This window comes from Somniosus microcephalus, chromosome 4 (assembly GCF_052327205.1).
Source record: "Somniosus microcephalus isolate GS21.2 chromosome 4, FLI_Smic_1.0, whole genome shotgun sequence".
NCBI lineage: Eukaryota > Metazoa > Chordata > Chondrichthyes > Squaliformes > Somniosidae > Somniosus > Somniosus microcephalus.
Window position 1 is genome coordinate 182,306,962 of NC_140990.1, and position 13,897 is coordinate 182,320,858.

The 13,897-nt window shown below is 50.9% G+C and overlaps 1 protein-coding gene across 1 annotated transcript in view; it reads right to left on the minus strand.

Annotated features, from left to right (window-relative positions):
- agap1 (ArfGAP with GTPase domain, ankyrin repeat and PH domain 1) overlaps positions 1–13,897 on the minus strand; it is a 585,448-nt gene that overhangs the window by 528,423 nt on the left and 43,128 nt on the right. Inside the window, exon 4 of the mRNA XM_085984196.1 lies at positions 6,171–6,305. Within this exon, the coding sequence (XP_085840322.1) occupies positions 6,171–6,305 (135 nt within the window). The remainder of the gene's footprint in view (positions 1–6,170; positions 6,306–13,897) is intronic.

Sequence of the window (13,897 nt, forward strand, 5' to 3'; positions counted from 1 at the left end):
GTAATGAAATCTGTTTGTCTTGATCCTGTATTCGTTTTGCACTCAAGTATATTACCCTCCCCCACTGTGTATAGTTTCACTTCCTCTTTCCCGACTAACCTGGGAGGTTCCAGGTCTTGGCTCCGCCCCTGACTTCTCTTACATAAAGATCCCAAGATCTGTATGACTCATTCCTGTGAACCAGTCGGCGTGTTGAGATGTTAGCTCTGATCTTAGTGATTAAAAGCCAACCTGTTTAAGTCTATAACTTCTAGTTTGGTGGTTATTGAAGGCCCATCACTCCCCCTCCCCAGTCTCCCTCTCTCCCTCCCCCTCCCCAGTCTCTCTCTCCCTCCCCAGTCTCTCTCTCCCTCCCCAGTCTCTCTCTCCCTCCCCCTCCCCAGTCTCTCTCTCTCCCCCTCCCGTCTCTCTCTCTCTCCCTCCCCAGTCTCTCTCTCTCTCTCCCCAGTCTCTCTCTCTCCCTCCCCAGTCTCTCTCTCTCTCTCTCCCCAGTCTCTCTCTCTCTCTCTCCCTCCCCAGTCTCTCTCTCCCTCCCCCTCCCCAGTCTCTCTCTCTCTCCCCCCGCAGTCTCTCTCTCCCCAGTCTCTCTCTCTCTCCCTCCCCAGTCTCTCTCTCTCCCGTCTCTCTCTCTCTCTCTCTCCCCAGTCTCTCTCTCTCTCCCTCCCCAGTCTCTCTCTCTCTCCCTCCCCAGTCTCTCTCTCTCTCTCTCCCTCCCCAGTCTCTCTCTCTCTCTCTCCCTCCCCAGTCTCTCTCTCTCTCTCTCCTCCCCAGTCTCTCTCTCTCTCTCTCCTCCCCAGTCTCTCTTTCTCTCCCCAGTCTCTCTCTCTCTCCCCAGTCTCTCTCTCTCTTTCCCCAATCTCTCTCTCTCTCTCCTCCCCGTCTCTCTCTCGCTCCTCCCCAGTCTCTCTTTCTCTCCCCAGTCTCTCTCTCTCCCCCCCGTCTCTCTCTCTCTCCCTCCCCAGTCTCTCTCTCTCCCTCCCCAGTCTCTCTCTCTCTCTCTCCCTCCCCAGTCTCTCTCTCTCTCTCTCCCCCCCAGTCTCTCTCTCTCTTTCTCTCCCCAGTCTCTCTCTCTCTTTCCCCAATCTCTCTCTCTCCTCCCCAGTCTCTCTCTCTCTCTCTCCTCCCCAGTCTCTCTTTCTCTCCCCAGTCTCTCTCTCTCTCCCCAGTCTCTCTCTCTCTTTCCCCAATCTCTCTCTCTCTCTCCTCCCCGTCTCTCTCTCGCTCCTCCCCAGTCTCTCTTTCTCTCCCCAGTCTCTCTCTCTCCCCCCCGTCTCTCTCTCTCTCTTTCTCTCCCCAGTCTCTCTCTCTCTCCCTCCCTCCCCCCCAGTCTCTCTCTCTCTCTCCCTCCCCAGTCTCTCTCTCTCCCCCCCCTCCCCAGTCTCTCTCTCTCCCCCTCAGTCTCTCTCTCTCTCCCTCCCTCCCCCAGTCTCTCTCTCTTTCTCTCCCCAGTCTCTCTCTCTCTTTCCCCAATCTCTCTCTCTCTCTCTCTCCTCCCCGTCTCTCTCTCGCTCCTCCCCAGTCTCTCTTTCTCTCCCCCCGTCTCTCTCTCTCTCTTTCTCTCCCCAGTCTCTCTCTCTCCCCCTCGTCTCTCTCCCCCTCATCTCTCTCTCTCTCCCCCCCAGTCTCTCTCTCTCCCTCCCCAGTCTCTCTCTCTCTCTCCCTCCCGCCCCCCCAGTTTCTCTCTTCTCTCTCCCTCCCCAGTCTCTCTCTCTCTCTCCCTCCCCAGTCTCTCTCTCTCTCTCCCTCCCCAGTCTCTCTCTCTCTCTCCCTCCGTCCAATTCCCCCTCTCTCCCCTCAATCTTCACCCCACCGGCCACCAACAGATCCCCTGACCTCTGCATGGAGCCAGCAAAAGCGTGGCCCAACTGGGTACTGTGCACGTGTAGCTTCGGTATCCCGCGAGCGGGCACAGAAGACTGAAAAGGCAAAGGATCAGAGCGCAGGGGATTCACCCGGTCAGGTCAAAGTTCAAGGGAGAACGCCAAACCCCTCCTGGCATTACACAGCAACCCATCAACCGTCGGAACACACTTCAAGAGCTGCAATTGCGATCGGCTCTGAAGTTGCAAGACTCATGAACGAGTCTGTCTGGATTCCCGGGGTCATTGTGTATTGGGCCCCTGCCCCGCCCCAGCTACTATCCAGCTCTCTGCGCGGCATTTCAAATCAACCGCTCGCGAGCTCGGGGATCAGTTCTTGCCCGCACACCTTAGAGGGAACAGCGCTGGAGTATTTCCAACAGTTTCCGTTTTTATACTCCAAAAATCAGATTATCTGGTCATCAGATTGCTGTTTTGTAGAATCTTGCTGTGCTCAAATTAGCTGCCGTGTTTCCTACATTACAACAGTGACTACTCTTCATTGGCTGTAAAGCGCGGAGACACCCTGACTTTGTGAAAGGCGCTATATAAATGCAAATCTTTCTTTCTTTCTTTCCATTATACCTCTATTTGCAAATAGCACCAGAAAACGTTCACATCAGACAGATAGAAAGGTGGAAGGCACTGTGAAAACATAAACTATTGAAATAATTTCTCCTTTTGGTACAAACAACAAATAGTTCCAAGTGATTTGTAGCCAACAATTCAATCTGGAGCTTGTGTGATATTTATAAACATGATCTCAACCTCATGGCTGCATAACAGCTCTCTGAATAACACCAATGGCTGTCTCGATTAATGGGAGAGAGGATTTCAAATGAGCCTCAGGTTTATGAAGTGCAAAACTTAGAAATCACCAATCACTCCAAATACATACTGCACTATACTGTCCTTTTTAAACTTCTCCCACTCATTACAAATCCTTACTGGAGGCTCTTCACCTGGAAACTCATACCAACTTTCCCAATGGCCCTCCTATACCAATCTGCTGACCAAGAGAGTTGTATGGAATTCTTTGCCCCAGGCAATGGTGAAGGCAGTCAAGCAAAGAAAAAATTAGATAAATAGTTGAAGCAGAATAAGATGATAACAAGGCTACGGGGAGAGAGCAGAGTAGTGGGATTAGTCTGGATTGCTCTACCACAGGCACAATAGGCCACGTGGCCTTCTTCTGTGCTGTAAACTTCAATGAATCTATGCAACACGGATCCATTTGAAAGGGAATGGATACCTTCAGCTTAGTCTTTCAAAGGAGATGCTTCACACCAATGCTTCAGTCTTGTGCAGAACTACACCATATGGAGTTACATGTGACTGACCGGCTTTCTAACAAGACCAATGCACTATACATGTACAGGCAGATTTCACAGAGTGAACAGGATCCACATACTTTCATTTTTAATGCAGCCAGCATTTCAAATTCTATAAGTACAAATGTAATGTAGCTTCAAAGCTCTAAGCCATGTTCAACTTAGATTGCAATATATTTATTACGTACAAGAGATGGCTCAGAGCACGTTACAGGGTGGTGGATAAGTAGTAAGGGGTTAGAGGGAAAAGGAAGAGGGAAAAAGGAAGGCAAGACAACAGCCAGGAGAGGCAGAAAGCTTGGTCAAAGAGGAGAGTCACAAAGAGGCTTTTGAGTGCAGGGAAGGAGATGGAGATACTGCAGTAAGTAGTTCCAAAGGGCAGTGCAAGTTAACCAACAATAGTGGACTGGATTTGGAGGACTGGAAGTCCACTTAGGGACACTGGGCCATGGAGGGATTTGAAGGTGAGGACGAAAGTCATAAAGTTGATTCAGTGTGACATGGGAAGCCAGTGGAACTCAACAAGGACAGGGGTGATGTAGAATTCTGGATGACTGAGACTTTATGGAAGGTGGAAGTACTGAGGTTGGGAACGAGAACCTTGACAAAGTCCAGCTGTGAGGTGAGAAAAGCGTGGATTAAGGTTTCAGCAGTGATATTGGGGGGAGGGGGTGAAGAAAAGAGGCAAGGTCGCAGACAACATTGCAGGGGTGAAATAAAGGGGTCTTAGTGATAGATCAAATGTGGAGGAGCAAGCTAAATTTAGAATTGAGCACTATACCAAGGATCCACAGCATTGTGTTAAGCCTGAGGTGGAAGCCAGGGAAATAGATATTGAGATCGGAGGTAGACAGGTGCCTGTGGAGCCAAAGAGGAAGCTTTTAGTTTTGCTGACATTAAACTGGAGAATGCTTTGACTCATCCAGGTCTTGATGGTGGATAGGCAATTGGAAACACTGGCAACAGCTGTGGAGTTGACAAAGGAGGCGGGTTTCACCAACATAAATGTGAAAGCCATGGGGAACCAATTAAATGGTAATGAGGAAGGGCCAAGGATGGAACCTTGAGGTATATAAGAATAAATCATGTGGGCATGGCGGCAGAAACCATGTGAGACAATGTAGTATCGAAGGTGCGACAGCTCGGGGTAAAACCAGAAAGAAGCAGTGTGACAGAGGTGTACTGTGTGGGACAGACGTTCAAGGGGGCATTAGTGGGCAGCACCTACCCAAGATATTGTCACTGACTATGGGTGGGTGGAAGCCTGACTGGAAGGTTTGAACAGGGAACGGTGAGGGATGGAAATACGATGCTGAGATAATAGTGTGTTCAAGGTCTTCAAATATAAAGAGAAGGTTGGAAAAGTGGCAGCACTGACAGGAGTTAAAAGAACAGAAGGACTGAGAGCAAGTTGATCAGAAACATTTAATATAGAAATCAATTAATGGTCATTAATATATCTAATTATTTTTCCTCTTGCGATTTTCTCCCCTCATTACCCAGTGGTACCTTGGCCATGCAGTCCTTTGTTATATGTGAACTTAGACTGCCAGTGTTGACAGGTTATTCAACCATGGGAAACTTCACAGCAAGGCTGCATTCTGTTGTAACCTGGTGCTTTCTACATGTATTTTTCAGCATGGGTTACTAGATAGTGATCACAGGGAGGAACCCTGGTTGACCTTTTCTCCCTACCAAACCCTGATGCCTAATTGGTATCAGTTAGCTCAGCACAGACCTGGGATCAAACCTGGACATTACTGGTCAATATGGCTCAGTACCACATCAGATGGTGTGTTTACCCCGAGACATTAGGAATAATATATCTATTGATGTAATACTACGTTTTCTGTCTATTGGTTGTTTTTGTCACTGAAGCAATCATATTCCACCAAAAAAACATTTGTGTTCCACATCCCCCTCCAAACCCCCCAACCCAGCTGGCACCGAACAGGTAGATTACAATATTTTTAAGGGCTACATTTCAGTTGCATTTGTAAATTAATAAACTGCACAATTTATGTAATAAATATTTTGAAATACATATCCCCACCCTGAACGATATGAAGTTCTGGGCCAGCTTCCCATGCGCACCACCAGGCCAGATACAACCAATTCCACTCTCACCTACTCCCTCCCAACCCAACACAGTCCGAGCCTCAATATCCAGAGCTGCTCAAGTGTTGGCCAAGATGGAAGCCATTCAAATCCCCAGCTCCTCTCTCGTTTCTATCAGCCACCTAAAGAGGGAACCAGTCCGACTGCTGCAGGGAGATATATAAACTTATTTACTCCTCATCTACCTCCGGCCCCAGCTCAGAGCCTCACCTGGTAAATATGGGATCATTCGTTATTGAGATGGGATTTGACTGTTGACCAAGTAATTAGCATAGGAGACGTGTTGAAAGAGAGAGTGTGACAATCTAGAGAGGAGTGTGCGAGAGGTATACAGAGAAAGTAGAATAGGGGAGGAAACACATGGAAAGTAAGGAGAAGTGAGTTGTAGGCAATGGAGATGGCAATAAAAGTGCATGATAGCTATGAGGACAGAGAGAGAGAGAAACAAGAAGACAGAAAGAATCCAAAAGAATTACAAGAAAGGTCATTTAAAAAAATGGCTGTGAGCAAAACCATAGGAAAGCAACTGGTTGAATGTTACATTGCTCAGGACACCTGTGTACCATAATTAAGCACTATTCTTAATGGTGATATGAGCATACAGCTGTAGTTCAGGAGCAGGGCGGGCCAAGTTTGAACTCGACTGCCCTATTAATGCTGCCAAACTTAGGACAATGCGAACACAAAAGACAGCAGGTGCATCTCGACAGCTGGGCATTCAGACACACTCGCCCAGGAGGCGTTAGGAATCTTTAACTGCTCTGTGTGAGCTGGAGAATACGGATGTACACTTCCTGTCTGCTCCGACAGCTGAAGTGAAGCGTATGTCTGTTAGAATTCAGCAGAAGAACAAATGCCTCACCATCCTGAAACACCCGCTCCACATTCAGGCCGTAGGTGGCGCATGTTTCGTAGTAAGTGCATCGCTTCAGGTCGTTGGAGAGTTTCCGCGCCCTGGAGTCATCGATCACACGTGGATTCGCTGCACTGATGGCGTCTGCGGAGGGAGAGTAACAACAGCAGATTACCACATGCTGGGCACTTACTGCAGCAATCATAACCCTAATCACTGCGGAAAACCACCGGGATCCGAAACACACCTCTCTGTCAGAGTGAGGGGCTGCAACACACACACATCTCCCACATGACAAACATTTCACCAGCAGGGCTCCCACTGGCCTCAGTTGGTTATGGGTCACACAGGCCGGGAAAATCTGTGTTGAGTTAACTGGTTTCAGCTGGAGGGGCAGTAGCGGGCTTACAATTGGCCTTGATCTATAGAAAACAAAATTAGATTTCAGACAGCCACAGACAGACTGGTGAAACGGGCAGACACATGGCAGATGAAATTTAATGTAGAGAAGTGTGGAGTGATCTACTTTTGAAGGAAGAATGAGGAGAGGCAATATAAACTAAATGGTGCAATCTTAAAGGGGGTGCAGGAACAGAAACACCTGGGGATTTACGTACAGAAAATTCTGACGGTGGCAGGACAAGTTGATAAGACTATTAATAAAGCATACAGAGCCTTGGCTTTATAAATAGAGACATCAAGTACAAAAGCAAGGAAGTTATGCTAAACCTTTATAAATCAGTGGTTAGGCCCCAAGCTGGAGTACTGTGTCCAATTCTGGGTACTGTAGGAATCGATCTATCCCTAACTGAAGCACTGAAGTCGAGTCAGTTCAATAATTCAACTGAATTTAATCAAACAAGTGAACAAAACAAAAACATGCAGGAGCAACAGCAAACAGGTCTTTTCAGCAGCTTGTTACACGAGGTCTGGGCTTAGAACCTCCCACTCTCTGACGTCATGACGTCTCCCGCCGTTCGGGGCATCACGTGACCAACGTGATGACGTCATCACGTTGTTTCAGGGCTTTTGCAGAAAGCTTATTTACACTCAACCAACAAACCTGTAGCATTGGGTTAAAGACAGTTATGCATTTGTACAGAAGATCATTGGTGGTTTTGCCACATGCGCCCCCCCAGAAGTGTCTTTAATCGCAAAGGTCAATCGCAGAGGAGGTCGGACAATCCTGTCGGAGCGACTCCGATACTCCCGGAGAGGAGTGGATGGTGCAGCAGATGAGCTGGGTTGCGGGGCCAACGGGCCAGGCGCGGCGCTCACGGGCGGTCGGCCACGACGTGGTGGCTGCGCTGCCTCGACTGGCTGCTCGAGATCCAGGTGTGCAGCCTTGAGGCGGTCCACGGAAATGTGGTCGGGTTTACCTCCGACGTCCACTAGAAAACTCTTGGCGCCCGCCTGCAGTACTCGGAAAGGGCCTGTGTATGGAGGCATGAGGGGACTACGGTGGGCATCCTGTCGGACAAAAACAAATTTAGCCCTCATAAGCTCCAGCGGAACATGTGACGCGGGCAGTCTGTGCTGTGAAGTCGGAATGGGCCGGAAAGAGTGCGCTGCGGCCCGGTGAGCCTCCAGTTGTTCAGCTGCTGACCACGGACGCGTCAGTGACGGAAGAAAGTCGCCGGGCACCCTGAGCGGCTGGCCATAAACTAGTTCAGCGGCCGGTGCCTGCAGGTCCTCTTTAGGCGCAGTGCGCAACCCGAGCATCACCCATGGCAACTTATCCACCCATGCGGTCCCTTGGAGGGTGGCCCGCAGTGACGCCTTCAAAGAGCGGTGAAAGCGTTCGCATAACCCGTTGGCCTGCGGATGGTAAGCCGTAGTCCAATGGAGCTTGGTGCCCAAACCTGAAGCCACGGCGTTCCACAAAGCAGACGAAAACTGCGGCCCGCAGTCCGACGAAATGTCTGATGGAACGCCGAAACGAGCAACCCAGGACGAAAGAAAAGCTCGGGCGACATCCGCGGAGGTGGTGGACGTTAAAGGAATGGCCTCCGGCCACCTGGTGGTACGGTCGACGATCGTCAAAAGATGCGTAAACCCTTGTGACGGCGGTAGTGGGCTCACGAGGTCGACATGAACGTGATCGAATCGCCGCTCCGGTACCTCGAAAACGGCGACAGGAGCTTTGACGTGGCGCTGTACCTTCGCCCTCTGGCACACAACGCAGGTCTTGGCCCAGTCGCGCACATCTTTTCTCATTCCCCTCCAGACGAATTTGGACGTTAACAATTTCTGTGAAGCCCGCACGCCCGGGTGTGCAAGTCCGTGAACGACATCGAATACTTTCCTGCGCCAGGACAACGGAACGATCGGGCGTGGGTCTCCCAGGGAGACGTCGCAGAGCAAGGAGGTGCCGGCCGAATGGAAAGGCACATCTGCTGGCTGCAGGCAGGACGAATCAGAGCAGAAAGCTTGCATTTCCGGGTCAGTCGCTTGGTCAGCTGCCATGAGCGAATAATCGAGCCCCAGTTGGATGACCTGGACGGTCGCACGTGAGAGGCAGTCGGCAACCACGTTGTTCTTCCCAGCCACGTGACGGATGTCGGTGGTAAACTCAGAAATGAAGGTGAGTTGTCGTTGCTGCCGGGCTGACCATGGCTCAGTCGTCTTGGCCATGGCAAACGTCAGGGGCTTGTGATCGACAAACGCGGTGAATTGGTGTCCTTCCAATAAAAAACAAAAGTGGCGGATAGCCAGGAACAACGGCAACAGCTCCCGGTCGAACGTGCTGTAGCTACGTTCGTTACTACGCAGCTGGCGACTAAAAAACGCCAGCGGTTGCCATGTCCCATCGACCCATTGCTCTTGCACGGCGCCGACGGCGTAGTCCGACGCATCCGTCGTGAGCGCGATGGTGGCGCCAGGCAGCGGGTGCGCCAACATGGTCGCGTTGGCAAGGGCCTCCTTCGTATCCCCAAAAGCGCAGTCCATCTCCGGCGTCCAAGACACAGGTTCTTTCCCCGGCTTCCCTCGGAGTGCCTCGTAGAGCAGCCGCATGAGCTGTGTGGCCCGGGGGACAAATCAATGGTAAAAATTTACCATGCCGAGGAATTCTTGGAACGCTTTGACGGATTGTGGCTGTGGAAATGCAGCAATGGCTGCCACTTTCGCCCAGAGTGGCTGTGCCCCTTCTGCCGTGATGCGGTGGCCCAAAAAATCGATCTGCCTCAGTCCGAATTGACACTTGTGTGGATTAATTATAAGGCCATGCTCCTGGAGGTGGCGGAAAAGGATGCGCAGGTGTCGTAGATGCTCCTTTGAAGCGCTGGTGACGAGGATGTCATCAAGGTACACGAAAAGGAATTTGAGGACCCGTAGCACCGAATCCAAGAGGCGTTGGAACGCCTGCACCGCATTTTTGAGACCGAAAGGCATTCGTAAGAATTCGAAAAGTCCAAACGGGGTAATGACCGCTGTCTTCTGGACGTCCTGGGGGTGGACGGAAAAATCCTGGATGTACGGTATCGGGTACCGGTCCGGAGTCGTGACCTCATTGAGGTGCCGATAATCGCCGCAGGGCCGCCACCCACCGCCTGGCTTTGGCACGATATGCAGCGGAGACGACCAGGGACCATCGGACCGGTGAACGATGCCCAACCGCTCCATGGTAGCGAATTCCGCCTTCGCGGCCTCGAGTTCACTGGCCTCCAAACGTCGAGCGCGGGCATAAACCGGGGGGCCGGTCGTCGCGATGTGGTGCTCAACACCATGTTTGCCGGTCGTCACCGAGAAGGTGGGCCGACTGAGCTCCGGAAATTCCTTGAGCAGGCGGGTGAAGTCGTCGGGCGTCGACTCGGCGCAGGCGAGCGCGGGGGCCGCGCCTGAGCCCCGAAAACAGGGGATGGGGGCCCATGAGGCAGCGTGAATCAGGCGGCGATTACGTATGTCGACCAGTAGGTTATTAGCACAGAAAAAGTCAGCGCCGAGGATTGCTAGTGGTATTTTGGCGGTTATAAACTCCCAGTGGAAGAGTTGCCCGCCGAAACACAACCGGATTCGCCGCATCCCAAACGTACGGATAGCGCTGCCATTGGCGGCCTGTAGTGGAGTACCACGCCTCCCGGACCCGACGTCGAGGGGCGAAGCGGGGAGGATGCTGCACTGAGCGCCCGTGTCGCACAAGAACCGCCGGCCCGAAATGGAGTCGGTGATATACAACAATTTCCCGGAATCACCAACCGTCATTCTGGACGCGAACCCGACCTCGGTGTCGTTCTTCCGTTCTCGCGCACGGTTTTACTGCTTTCTCGGTGCCGGTGGCACGAAACTACATGGGGGTCGGCAGTATCTGGCTTTCGGTCCGAACCAGGCGTGGTAGTAACAGAGGCCGGTCTGTGGAGGCCTCGAGGCGGGACGCTTCGAAGTGGCACAGTACTGTTGCATCACCGCGTGAATGGTGTCGGCTTCGGCCGCGAGCGCTACGCCGTCCGTAGCCTCCGACCTGGCGAGGGTTGCTTGTACCTGCTCAGGGAGCTGGCTCAGGAACAGTTCCCGAAACAGAAAACACTGTGGCTCAGACCCGAGGAGTGTGAGCATTTGGCTCATCAACTCGGAAGGCTTAGCGTCGCCTAACCCGGGGAGTGCGAGCAAACGTCGTGCGCGCTCCGCTTTCGTGAGACCGAATATTTGCATAAGGCGCACCTTAAGCGTTTCATACTTGTCATCCACGGGCGGGTTCTCCAGCAGGCTGATGATTCGGGAAGCCGTCGAGCTGTCCAGTGCGTAGACCACGTAAAGGTAACGGGTCTGATCCAGCACGACGTTCCGAAGTTGGAACTGAGCCTCCGCTTGCACGAACCAGGAGGCTGCCTGTCGTTCCCAAAATTGAGGGAGCTTCAAACTCGCTGTGTTCACATCCATCTTGTTCTCGAACTTTCCTCCGCGAAAATCGTCCGCGAAGCTTCGGGGTCACCAATGTAGGAATCGATCTATCCCTAACTGAAGCACTGAAGTCGAGTCAGTTCAATAATTCAACTGAATTTAATCAAACAAATGAACAAAATAAAAACATGCAGGAACAGCAGCAAACAGGTCTTTTCAGCAGCTTGTTACACGAGGTCTGGGCTTAGAACCTCCCACTCTCTGACGTCATGACGTCATCACGTTTCCCGCCGTTTGGGGCATTGGGTTAAAGACGGTTATGCATTTGTACAGAAGATCATTGGTGATTTTGCCACAGTACCACACTTTCGGAAGGTTGTCCAGGCTTTAGAAAGGGTGCAGAAGAGATTTACTTGAATGGTACCAAGGATGTGGGACTTCAGACACATGGAGAGGCTAGAGAAGCTGGGATTAAGAGGATACTTAATACAGGTGTTCAAAATTATGAACGGTTTTGAGAGTAGAAAAGGAGAAACTGTTTCCACTGCCAGGAGGGTCAGTAACCAGAGGACACAGTTGCAGCAAGCACATGGGAACACCATCACCTGGAACTCCCTCGCGAACAGCACTATGGGAGTACCTTCACCACACGGACTGCAGCAGTTTAAGAAGGCAACTTCTCAAGGGCAACTAGGGATGGGTTTGCCAGCGACGCCTACATCCCAGGAACAAATTTTTAAAAAGATAATTGGCAAAAGAACCAGGGTGGGAGATGAGGAGAATTTTTGTTAATGCAACGAATTGTGATCTGGAATACCTGAAAGGTTACATACTTGTAAAGTAAACACTGGCCGGGCCATGGGAAAAGAGCTGGGGATAGCTCTTTCAAAAGAGCTGGAACAGACACGATAGGCCGAATGGCCTCCTTCTGTGCTGTAAGATTCTATGATAGCCAATCCTTAAGTAACAGAACCCTGAGAGGGCTGTCATTTAATACATAACCATAGTCAGCCAGCAGAGGGCAGTGGCAACCATAAAACAGACAGGAATGGTGCAATTCTGACAACAAAGTAATGAACGGCACTTACCTTGCTTAACTTAAATAAATGGAAAGGGGAATGTATCTACAGCTAGTCTTGTAGGCTTGAAAAACACAGTAAAAAGTTCTGGGTAAAGATTTCCTGTGGTCACTCGTTGCTACAAATAGTGCACAGAGGAAATCCGTGAAATGGAAAGTAAACAAATGCCACGTTGGTGGGCCACCCATCAAAGTGCAGACACTTCCCAATATTCACAGGGAGATCAAAGCACTGGGTCCTCATAGGAAAGAGCAAGCTGAAGTGAGCCTGGCTGTGCGAGCTGCTGGTTACTAACCCTCCTGCCAGTGGATACCGTTTCTCCTTATTTATTCTGTCAAAACCTTTCATGATTTTGAACACCTCTATTAAATCTCCCCTTAACCTTCTCTGCTCTAAGGAGAGCTGCTCCGAGTGGGAATTTTCACAGCAGCATTGCAACAATTTGGGAATAGATCATCCCTCATGGTGATTGGCTCATTGCCCACGGCGTACAGTGATTGGCTCATTGCCCACGGCGTAGTAATTGGCTCATTGCCCACGGCGTAGTGATTGGTTCATTGCCCACGGCGTACAGTGATTGGCTCATTGCCCACGGCGTACAGTGATTGGCTCATTGCCCACGGCGTACAGTGATTGGCTCATTGCCCACGGCGTACAGTGATTGGCTCATTGCCAGTGTAGGATTCACAAAATTCCCACATTCCCCCAAGGTTATTAATAAAAGGGACCCTGTATGGACAATTTAAAAAGGGTACCCAAAAGATGGCGTCCGCACCTCATGACCAAAAGCCTGTAAGATTTTAAAAGCTTGGATTCTGCAGCACAGAACAGGCAGCTTTGAGAAATCGAAACTTAAAATGCATTTCTGTGAAAAGGACTTCGTGTTTGAAGGGCCAGACAGCTAAGCAAACATTGAATATGCATTACGTCAGATTGAAACAGATCAACCCAGTTAGGCCTAAGCATAAGGCCATTAGTTGTCCGCATAAATAATCGGAAACAGCTTAAGGAAGCCATCAAGGCTGCACAGGCCGATTAAAATGCATTAATGACAATACAGCCCGGACATCGGGCCATCAGGTGCGATAAACGGCCATCTAAAACCAGTTAACTTAGATTGGTATAATCGTTTAAAACAGCCCGCCAAAATCAAACAATGGACTGACCTGATTTGGCGCGCAGATAAGGAGTTGAAGAAACGGGTATAATTGTAGGCCCTCAGTAGCAACTGCGCGCTCTTGCTCCCCTCTCTTGACTCTGACCTCTGGTCTTGGGCTGCTGCCGCCCGTACTCGTGCCCTGGCCTCGTGGCGGGTTTTCTTCTCGCTCCCTGCATTAAGTTGCAACCAAGGACATCCATACCAAGCGCGGGTGGGGGACGAGACCCGAGTCCAAAGTCATACAGGACACACGGGCCACAAAGGGGCGAGACGAGATGAAGAAAAAGGTAAAGACCCGACAAGAGCCGAGAAGGGCAGCAGAAGACGCATTGATAAAGACCGAGCGCCTAGTTATAAGCTGGCGCTTGGGGGAAGAAAATATATGTATGGACAGTAAGATTAAGTTGGCTATTGAACACTGCGAATGAGCTGGCATTAAACGCAGGTGCCCATGCCATAACAAATATACCGGCATTTGACGCTTGGGTAGTAAAATCTAAGCAGTGAAGACTGCCAACCGTCCCGCTGACGCAACGTTACCACCGACGACCGCCCGAGGGAGAAGAAGAGAACCCATCACGACGAGACGACGACGGTAGCTGAAGAGAAGAAAGGTGCGTCGCAGCAACAGCTCCAGCACCGCGCCCTGAGACCACGTG